Genomic DNA, 10,837 nt, shown 5'->3' with positions numbered 1-10,837 from the left:
TGATTTTCTGATCTTGATTCGAAAAGAAAGACCTTCGGAAAGACACCAGATAAAAAATGGCAATAGTAAAATTTTCATTGTTGAGTCGATGCGAGTAAATGTTCCTTTAAGTCGAATTTTAAGCTTGGTTTTTGCTATGAAATTGTGTGTATTAATTAAATAATATTCGCGTCGTTGTTTCATCTTGTTGCCGTTTTCATTTATGTCGTTGTGTATTTTTGTTTGATAAATTAACGATGTGTATGCCTAGGGTCTTTTGTGCCCTAAGACCCGGGCTAAGTGGTGATTTTGTTGTGTGTTACGTTCGGTGTAATAAAATGTATTGAAATTTAGAATGCAGAAAAGAGACAAGGAAAGAGAGGAAACTAGGGAAGACACACCTGGAAAAAGATTATCTAAAACGGGGAACGCATCGACCACAAAAACCAGCATGCACCGACACAGTATTTCATCTAACACTGGAATCTTGATGGTTGGACCAAATTTCAGAGTTGGCAAAAAAATAGGATGCGGAAATTTTGGAGAGTTAAGGCTGGGTAAGTCGAATTCACTTGTAACCGGAACCGACCGTTTTTTATTGTGTTGTTTTCTCCTCGCAGCGTACCGACAACCTCGTCCCAAGTACCGAAAGTCGATCGTTTGAAAAAAAATTCGAAGTTCGAGTACATTTACCTAAATTGAAACTCGAACCAGGATTCCTCATAAATATAATGCTATAGGCCTGATTTGTATTCCTCATACGATTACCTACGTGTATCTCTTGTCGTCAATTTACCACCGAAAACCATTCGGTTCATCTGGGTGGCATGATTAATTCGCTCCTATAGTACCGCTACTTTATCGACGGATATTGCTCGAAATCGATGAGTGAATTTTGTAAGTTCCCGTTACCCGAGCAACAATTGTCATTTGTCGACCATGATTCGTGATTTTTATCTGATTTTGCACTTCTGTCGGTCTATTCTGTTTTGTAAATTCATGTTTCGTTTCTTTTTGCTCCAGTTGATCTATGCCAGAAATTCCCTATGTACATAGGAAGATCGTTACGCTTTGACGCCTCTCTTTCGACATTACCTATTCACAGTTTAGGTGATAACCTGAACCTCATAGCCATGGATAATGTGGAAGATACCTCTATCAGATATCAGTTCATGTGCCAAGCTCAAGGCTGAGGTATTTTCCATGATTAATGAATTGCACGCGAATCATATTAATCGGAGGTTCTGAAAATTGCAACAAAAGTTTCGAGTATCGTGGCTGACTCATTTTAATCAATCATTTTACATGCACAATGGTTATATTTGAACAAATGTAACCGAACTGAAAAAATAAACTGTCAGGTCGTCGATGTTAATTGAAATTTACACGTTTGAATAAATATTTCGGTACTAATTATACCTCGTATTGGGTTTTCTTTCAAACAGTAGTCAGTTGATTTGAAAATTTCACACGTTTGGTAAAATATCTTAGTCGTTTTCATTTTTCATGCCACGCTGATGCTTGCTCTCTTCGCAAAGTTTACCTTCTTGTAATAAGTTGCTTCAAACCTTATCGACAACTAAACCCGAATGAATAAACCAGGAGATAATGTTTGTTTACCGGAAGTGATCAAGGCTCAGTGAAGAAAAATAATCCGTATAACTTTGTCAACTTGGTAGCTCACGAAAATAAATCAGTATTGTAAGCTGTTCCCTGAAAACGAAAAGCCTCGTGTAAGGATGTTTTATTTTTCTGATTACTGATAACTGATAAGACTAAAATCACGTACGTTTCGCTTCGCAGTCCTGAAATTGATAAAAAAAAAATGCAAGCGAGCTTTGTATTGGAAATTTATTCGAATAGATAGTCGTGAAATTTTACGGTTACGTTAGGTTCTCGTCATCGTTATTTGAAATATCTGAAAAAGGTTTCGTAAGGGAAGATTTAATTCAGTGATTTGAATAGCTAAAAATGCTAAATAACTTTGTCGAGTTGGCGTTTTTTATTTTTAAAAAAATTATATTGGTCCCTACGTCAGAAAATTATCAACGAGTTATTACATGTGATTTCTAGTATGTAATAAAAGCAAGTAACTAGACTACCAAAAATGACTCATTTCAGTTGAAATAATATGTAAAAACGTTGGCTTAGTTGAGTGTACTTGATGAAAAAAAAAAAAAATGAAAAATTTACATGTACTTGTACGAATCACGATAAACTTTCTTTCCGGTGTACGATGAGAGTACATAGGTACTGTTGAATTGTATTTGACCCTCCTACCCCCTCTCTCCTTCAGATTACAACGATGTTGCATACCATTCACGTTATTCGTAATACCTACTGGGTTAATCCAACTGCATTGGAAATATTATTCGAAATTCATCGTTGAAATTATGAAAAAATTTCCTTAGTATGAATTTAGAATTTTATGGTATCGACTTGAACCCCTAGAATTTCGTTTCTATACGTAAATACCGACGATTTTCTGAAAAGCACCCCTTTATTGGTATTTCGTTATTAAAAGTAGACATTCTGAAATGCCGTAAAATCGGTGACTTTTCCATCTTGTTATTTTTTTTTTTTTACCATTTCGAACGAGTCTATAAACGAATTACAAAATCATTTCCATAATTCATTTTCAATTAAGATATTACATAATTACCCGGAAATTTATTCACCCCAAGATGAGCATGCTCGTAAAATAACCCTAAAATGGCCCAACTTGGAAAAAAGTCGTCGAAATTTTTATGTAAAAGTTTCATTCTGAGAGATGAAAATTTCGCTGGTTAGAAATTAGCTTATTATTAATAACCGAGAAGACCGAGGACTGTGTGCGGATGTTGTTACTCGTAAGAACGTTTGGATAATTTCAACGCAGGTATTTTGGGAATTACGTATACGTATAAAGGATATAGTCGACCTTTATGGCATTATAACGACGAAAATTAAAACGATAAAGTTTTTATTGAATTTCAGTCAAATGGGGTTAACAGGATAGGCACATTAAGAACGTAAAATAATATCTCCATAAAAATGTTGGACATGATCGAGTTATTATATGTATGTAGTATGTTATAGAGGTGTAAATTAATGAAATTAGCTCCGCTGCTGTGTTCAGTTTTATCTAATCTTAGGTTCTGTGTTAACATTAATACGTTGATTAGAGAGTCGTACATGGTTTTATTAACGTTCGGTGGGAAAAATTCGCGAGAAGATGAGAATGGTTCGAGAGATAAGAAGATCTTCAAGTTGCGAAATAATAGTTTGAATTTTTTCGAAAGAAATTACGAGATGTTTTGCTTTTTTTAATGTTATAATGCTTTGAATAATAAAGATTCGATTTAGGTAACCCTCCCATTCAAAATTGAAGAGAAATATTGATAATGATGAGTCGTTAGGGAATTTTTTTAGGTGGTAGTTGTGGTGGTTTTTATTGGTAATGCTTCCTATAAATTTTCTGAATTATTACACTCACTCGTACTGCCTTCTTCTGCTTTACAGAAAGTTACCAGGGAAGAAAATTCTATAGATTCTGATGTAGCTTATTCTACCTTTACAAGTTGAATCAATTTTTGGCTCTTTTTCACATTTTTTGGAAAAAATTACCCCAGATTTTAATCTATTTTAGTGGTCATGTGATATGAAAAAAATGAACATAGCTTTCTTTACCCAGGCCTCATGCGAGAAGAGGGTCTACCAAGTCGAAAAATTTTAGAAAACATCGACGTTTTGTTAAGCAGCTAGAAAAGTAACAAAAAAAACTATACGAATTTTTCTAAAAATCTTAGAATATTGTCAAACACGATATTTACCTGCAATCTTCTGTAGGTAAAGGAGAACTGAAGCGACCACGACGACGATGAATTAATTCAATGGGTTCGATCCCGGAAAAAGTCAAGAAATTCAATTTTGCAAATTTTATGGACACCCTGTGAATGAATGTAAAGCCTCTCCGGAAAGGGAGCTTTTTAATCATGAATGTGTTTTTTTCTTGAAAGTTGAATTATAGAGATCTGACATAAAGGCCTACGTAATTTCAAGAACTCGACGGAATTTTTTCCAAGTTTTTTTTCAGTCTGACAAAATTGAAAGTTCGACACAAAAGAACCGAGTAGATCTCTGACTCGTATTTTCAATTTTTTTCAATTAATTCATTTATTTTGAATTTCCTATTTTGAATATTTTTGCTGTTATAAATAAAAATTTTGATCAATGATTTAGAGGCGAAAAATATTGCTCTGGATGAATTTGTAGCTTCCGAAGAAATTCTACAATAGCCTAGCCTATTTTTGTTCGGTGATTTTAATTTTTTTTTTAAATTAGTAGAATCGTCATCTCGAAAAAAATCATTCAAACATTGAAATGTGATGAAATGTCATCAAACCATCCTGCTCAAATAATAGTTTTAAAGCTTTTGAAAGTAATTTTTTGAAAAAGCATACCTTGTAAGTTGCGTTATAATTCTCCAAAAAACAAGAATTAATCTATTTTGAATTTGGTGCGAGACATTTTTTGTTTCATTTCCTTTAGGCACATAGAAAAATATCTCCCCTTTTAAAAAATCATTAATTTTCAAACGTTGAACACATCTCTTATTGTTTTCAGGTGTAACAAACATTTTTCTTATGTAAATGAAAAAAATCCACTTTCTCCACATTTCATAAATTTTGAAAAGTGACACATAAAATTGAAAAATAAGTTTTTTTCAACTCGGAAGTTTATTCTAATGTCCTATACAAATGGCTTGGCAATCCCCCCACCATTTTTATAGAATTGTCCAATTCAATTTCCTCATTTTCTTTTCAAAATGAAAAATTTTGAATAGAAATTCTCGAAAAGATTATCGTGACATTTCATTGAAATTTTAGAGATATGGTAGAAGGAAGGTAATTTTTTTGATTTGAAATCCTTATTCTTGTTTGTGTAAAATCCAAATAATAAAAAACATTTGTGGTTCGAAAACGTCCACCATTGTTGTTTAATTTTTCATTGCATTTTCATTATTTTTGTGAATGTATTGAAGAAAAATATAGCTCCTCATTTTCAAAGATACTGACGGATCGAAGTACAAAATTCACTTTGCAAACCTATCTCATGCAATTTCATCATCTTTGATTGGAATTTCCACCTGTTGTATTTCTTTGGCAGACATGCTAGCTCTTTTGTCCTGTATCGCTGCGTGTATTTCTTTCGGCCAAATTGCATTTTTTGATTTGATCATTTTGGGGCAAGCGATAGATGCACCTCTCTACATTAGGTATTTTTAATTCATTTTTATTTTCATTGTGTTTAAGAAGTATGCAATTGCAATGTATAGAAATTGCGAGTATAACGAGTCTCGGCCTTGATTTCGATTTAGCGTGGAAAACATTCGATGATGAGATTTGTATTTATATGTACCATACTATACGAAGCCTGTGTATTATAAATAATACGATTACAATTCGAGGTTTAAAAATTACCATAGCGGTTTGTTTTAATTAAGTAATATCGAAATACTCGATCGCATTAGTAGTATACTTACTCGAATATACTTGGAAAAAGTTATTTGTATACACTTGGAGTTTCAATGAGGCGAAACCAACCTGTATTGGATAGAATTCGCCAGCTTATCAGTTTATTTACATTGCGAAGACAAAGTTGAAACGTAGATAAATAGTTAAGCGAACTTATTACTTTTGCGAATTCGTTTCAAATTACGTATACGTACTCGTGTCGTATTTACAAATTCTGACCATTTTTTCCTCATCTTTTAATAAAATTGTGACGTGCTGTTGGGTTCTCTGATGTGTCGACAATGCGGAAAATTTCGCCGGTATTGGTATTTATTGATAAAAACTGGCGATACGATGATGCTACGATATTTCATATATACCAACACCTACACATACCTCTGCACCTTGTTGACTGGTAAATGGGAATACGAAGCTCTGTATCGAATAACGACAAAGGCGACGACGTTTTTTGAAAATCAATATTTCTTCTTAAAAGTTGCAAGTCGCGCCAAGATGGTTGAAAAAGTTTTCAATTAATTTATACGGTATTAATTATTTTATATCGGAGCCGGCGCCATATTTCGCAGCGAGGCGACGCTCTCTCTTTCTCTCTATCTGTTATACCAGTTGCGTTTTAATTCTCTCATATCGTATCTTTTCTCTGCTCCGTACGTTTGAAAAGTTCTTCTTATGTAGTAGGGTGTATTTTTCTCGTCGACTTTTATAATTGTTAGACGAAAGCACGCTGCTTGTACTCGTATATTTTCAACTGGTACATACATCTTCGTTCTTGTATTGTGTGTATTTCGTTTTAACGCGCTGAGAAGTAATTTTTCATCGTATTAGAAGCTACTCGTACAACGAAAGCCAGAAATCTCGGCGAAGGGTGTTGAAAAATTAAAACTCGCGATTTTGACGAATTAATGTTATATTTTAGGATTTACCCAGACCGAGATGCTACGCTGCTTACTTATACGTCGTGTATGTGCTGTTATTATAGTACGAGTACGTATACGTATACTCCAACTTGGGCAACAGAGAAAATTAACATAAACCCCGAGGGTTAACTTCACGCACGATTTGTACGAGGCGACGCGAAAATTGAAATTTCACTGTACCTTTCAAGGTGAATTCGTCGTGCAAATTTACCAACAGGTTGATTTAATTCGATGTGATTTGAAATGTTGGCTTTGTATCGCTCCAGTATCGAGTAATATTCCAATATCTACGTATGTTTTCACTTATTCGTATGTACGAGGTGTAGCAATACAGCTCTAGAGATCATCCCCTGCACATCAGATTCTAATGAAGCTATACTAACGCTTGTGAACCAATTTTCAAGTCGATGGGGAATTTTGATTGGTCTTTGCAGGAATCGAAACGAAAACAAATTTTTTATCGTGATACACCCTCAAATTGTCTCAATGTCCCTTAATCTCTCTGATCTTCAGTTCAAACTCGACCACCAGGAGGACCAGGACCCTCATAGTTTTTCTAGTGGAAGTTTTATCCAAGAATAAACTTTCCTGTTGTTGTTGAGAACAGTCAAAGAATCACCTTTTCAATTTTGAGGTGGTCATCTTTGTAGAAAAAAGTAGGTAGAAGGGGGTTCCCTAGTGAATATCATCTCAGCCCCCCTCACTCCACACAAAAAATTGTTTTACATTTACCTCACAAGAAAGTTATCCGAAGTGACCGAAAAGTTTTTGAAATGTCGAAAGAAAAATCCAAAAAGTGTCCAAAATTGCACCATGTAATCACGTTTCAATAAATAAATGAGATTTTTCAAATTTTTTGCAAATTTTTGAAAAATTAAATGTGGCTTATTTTTTGTTGAAAAAAATTGGAAAATGTTTTATCGCACTTTATAAAAAAAAAAAATCGATCGAGAAAATTTTGGATTTAAAAAATTCCGGATCTGAAATGGCAGGAAGTGATTTTGAAAACGGAGAAACATTTTTTTTTTTTTTGAACTTGACATGTGGAAAGGGATTTTGAAATTTTGGGCTTGAATTAGTTGAGATGTTTTAGGCGATTTTTTTCATAGCTAGAGAATTCAAAAAATTTGTAGGAGGCTCCAGGACGACTCAAAATAGTCACCAATTGCAGAGTGGCAAATAGACCATACAAGTCATGTAAAAATATGTAGGTTCGTAAAAAAAATTTCAGAAAATAATTCAAAAAAGTCATAAACACACTGAATGAAATTGATTCAGTTTTTAATTCTTCAATTTAAATGTAAATCTTGAATTCTGAAAATGAAAATTATAAGAATAATTCGGCAAAAGTGCTAAAAATTGCAGAATTAGTAAAATATCGTCATTTCTCAGTTCTTACTGAAATGGAAAATTTCATTTTTTACTAAAAAGGACCGCATTTTGTTCTCTGAAAATTTCATTTTTTTTTTACTTAAAGTTTGTTTATTGTCATTTTCACGAAAAATTGTCATCTTTTATTTCCCAAACTATTAAAAAACAACACTTCTTCACCAACAAAGTTGTTTTTTTTTTTTTTACAAAAATTGTTCTCTTCACCAAAAATCGTCATTTTTTAAACCAAAAAAAAACCACATATTTTTCCCCACTAAAATAGCCGTATTTTGTTTACCAATAATTAACAAATTTTTACTAAAAATTTATGGTAATTTTTTACCGAAAATTGTGACTTTCTTCACTAAAAATTGTCACATTTTCTTCACTAAAAGTTGTCATTTTCTATTGAAAGTATCATTTTTTCCGTTTGAATGAAAAATTCTCTTGATTTTTTACGAAAAATGACTACAGTTTGTTGAACTTTCTTTGACATTTTATTTCATCAGTTTTATCTTATTTTGAGAATTGAATGATTTATTAATTTATTCAAAATCTCTATGGTAATCAATGATGAGCCAAGGAAATACATAATACCATTTTCCAAATAATGGTGTTGGATTTTTTTTCCAGTATCGCAGCTTTTTTCGTGGTTTGATCTAACATGCCAATAGTGGGGGTTTAAACCTCTAAAAATTCATTCCAAGTGAAGGAACGTTTATAAAAACTGAAGGGAAAAATTCCAAGAATGATCTTTGGACAAGTATTATTGTTTATCGCTCGTTGAAGTTCGAAAAACTTGATTAAAAGTTGACAAAAATGAAAATTTTCTACGAAAAAAAAATTTCCTACTTCATTGTAGAGGTTATTAGTGAACGAGCGAAGGAGGCTAAAAATTTTACTAAAAAGTTTTTATGGACTACGAAGATCAGCTTCTAATGGTTTATTTCAAAATCTGAGTTAGGATATTCAAATTGAACCAGGTACACATTCAACATATATTTTTGCATTTTTTTAACAACGTCGTTGACGTCACCAAAATAAAAAATAGATAATAAAACGCATACAATGACGTTTCTCGCAAGTTATCGAGCAACTTAGTCATTAGCACTCCGAATAATTTTTTATCGAGAATAGTTAAATTCTTAAAAGTTCCGCGTAGCTTTTACAAAAAAATTAACAAATACTCGATTTTGAAGTAAACCAGGCGAGCTAGTACACAATTTTTCCACTCGTTCCTGTGCTTATCCAAGAAAATTCTGAGTACTATAGCAAGTTATACAAATTCGCGAGTAAAGACGTATACTTATTTCCTTGTTCGTTTATAACAAATCTGTTTTTAATCAAATTCAAAACCCCATGCACTGTGGAAAAATTAATAAATTTCGTTATACGCGATGCTCGGCACTTATTTTTCAATAAATTTCCAAACCGAAATCATCTATGGCCGGATAATTTGAAATTTTAATTTCGCTCCAGGCGACGAAACACATCCACTTCCATTAACTCATCTCGGTATTACAATATTTCTCGCATCCAGATCTAAATAACCCAACATAATAGGCCTGAAATGGTTAAATTCGCGTTCTAAAATTTCATAACTACTATGAGAAAATCCATCGTAACAATGTTTTAACCACAATATCCGGCATATCTATACACGTAAATCAATCGAATGAAATTAAACGAGCAACGCGCCAGTAAACTATACCAGAAGCTATTTTCATCACCATCTCGCATAGGAGCTAGTAGAGATACTACAAATACAAATATATTTCAGAAGCTGAACACTGAACAGTAATATGGTAGCAGATAATAATGATGAGCAAATATTTCGCGCAAATGCTCGTCGATTTTCAGCACCGTGCTTCGAACACAGGGCGAAAAAAAAACCTCGCTGCTCGACGGTATTAGCAGAAGATATTCCGGAATACCAAATTATACCGAGTATAGCCGTGGTGACTGGAATAATAAACATGTTATTCCGTCAGCCGAATTCTCTTACTTATTCGTATACCTATGTATGTATTTGTACATATAGAAATACACCTCATTCTAAAGGTACACTATACACATTACACACGCTACACCTAAACCTATTCCTGTACACATGGAAACATCGCAAGCTCGCAGGTCGCAGACCAAACCAACCTCAAACACGATACCGTGTATAATTGTACCTTAAAAATTGTCGACGTATCGTTATTTCGTTGAATTTTTGCTGATACACCCACCTATATCCTTTTTTTTTGGCTCTTAAACGGATGAACATGATAAAAATACGAATTATTTTTTCCCATTTCACCCAAAAGACCTAAAGGAAGAGAGGAAAAAAAAAAACATTTTTGCTGAAACTGTATCGTATTCTTTGAAAAAATAAGCGTAAATTTTAGATACGCTCGAATGCTTCTCTCGGAACAACAACCACGACTTTCTCGCGGCTTTTCGTCAAAATTTTACAAAACTGGCCTTTGAAATAAAATATTGTACATGACACAATATAGGATGGTTGCGGTGGAAGGTGTTGTTGACTTGAGGTTATACTCGCAGAATATTGCCGGATACAAACAGCAAAAGCTTTCGTATTAATGATGCTTCTTGCGGGGAAATTTGATGAGCGAGGTTTTGAAAATTCTTTGGACGTAAATTCTGCATGTTGGAAATTTTCTAGCTAAAAGAAGAAAAGGTTTTCGACGAAATTGCCTTTTCACAAAATTAAACGAGCCCGGGATCAGTAAATTTACTCTAAAGGCAAACACAATTTTAAATAATGGAAAATTTTTGAAATTGTAAATATCTCAAACAAGCTCGATAATTTGAAATTTTATTCATTGTAGGTAATCATTTTTTTCACGAGTGACCAAAACAGAATTTAGATTTCAGCTTTCAAAATTAAAATTGGTGAAATCGAAAGGAAACCTCTGATCAGGAATTAAAACTAGAAGTGATAATTTCTAACTTTAATTTTTAAGCATTTGAGAATGAGCTAAATATCAAGTAGAATATCATTTTCAAACTTATTGCACCTTCTACCTTCCCGATTTCTAAAAAAAT

At 33.2% G+C, this 10,837-nt stretch overlaps 1 protein-coding gene across 4 annotated transcripts in view; it reads left to right on the top strand.

The window, feature by feature from the left end:
• Positions 1 to 33: 33 nt before the first annotated feature.
• Positions 34 to 10,837, top strand: part of gish (casein kinase I gish) — an 88,769-nt gene continuing 77,965 nt past the window's right edge. For 2 of the 4 annotated variants that reach the window (XM_065350766.1, XM_065350767.1), the window contains exon 1: positions 34 to 536. In XM_065350766.1, coding sequence (XP_065206838.1) covers positions 335 to 536 — 202 coding nt within the window. In that variant the 5' untranslated portion in view covers positions 34 to 334. The remainder of the gene's footprint in view (positions 537 to 10,837) is intronic. The other 2 variants (XM_065350768.1, XM_065350769.1) reach the window with 1 other exon arrangement.

Source organism: Planococcus citri, chromosome 2 (assembly GCF_950023065.1).
Source record: "Planococcus citri chromosome 2, ihPlaCitr1.1, whole genome shotgun sequence".
NCBI lineage: Eukaryota > Metazoa > Arthropoda > Insecta > Hemiptera > Pseudococcidae > Planococcus > Planococcus citri.
This window is presented reverse-complemented; position numbering and strand designations above follow the sequence as displayed.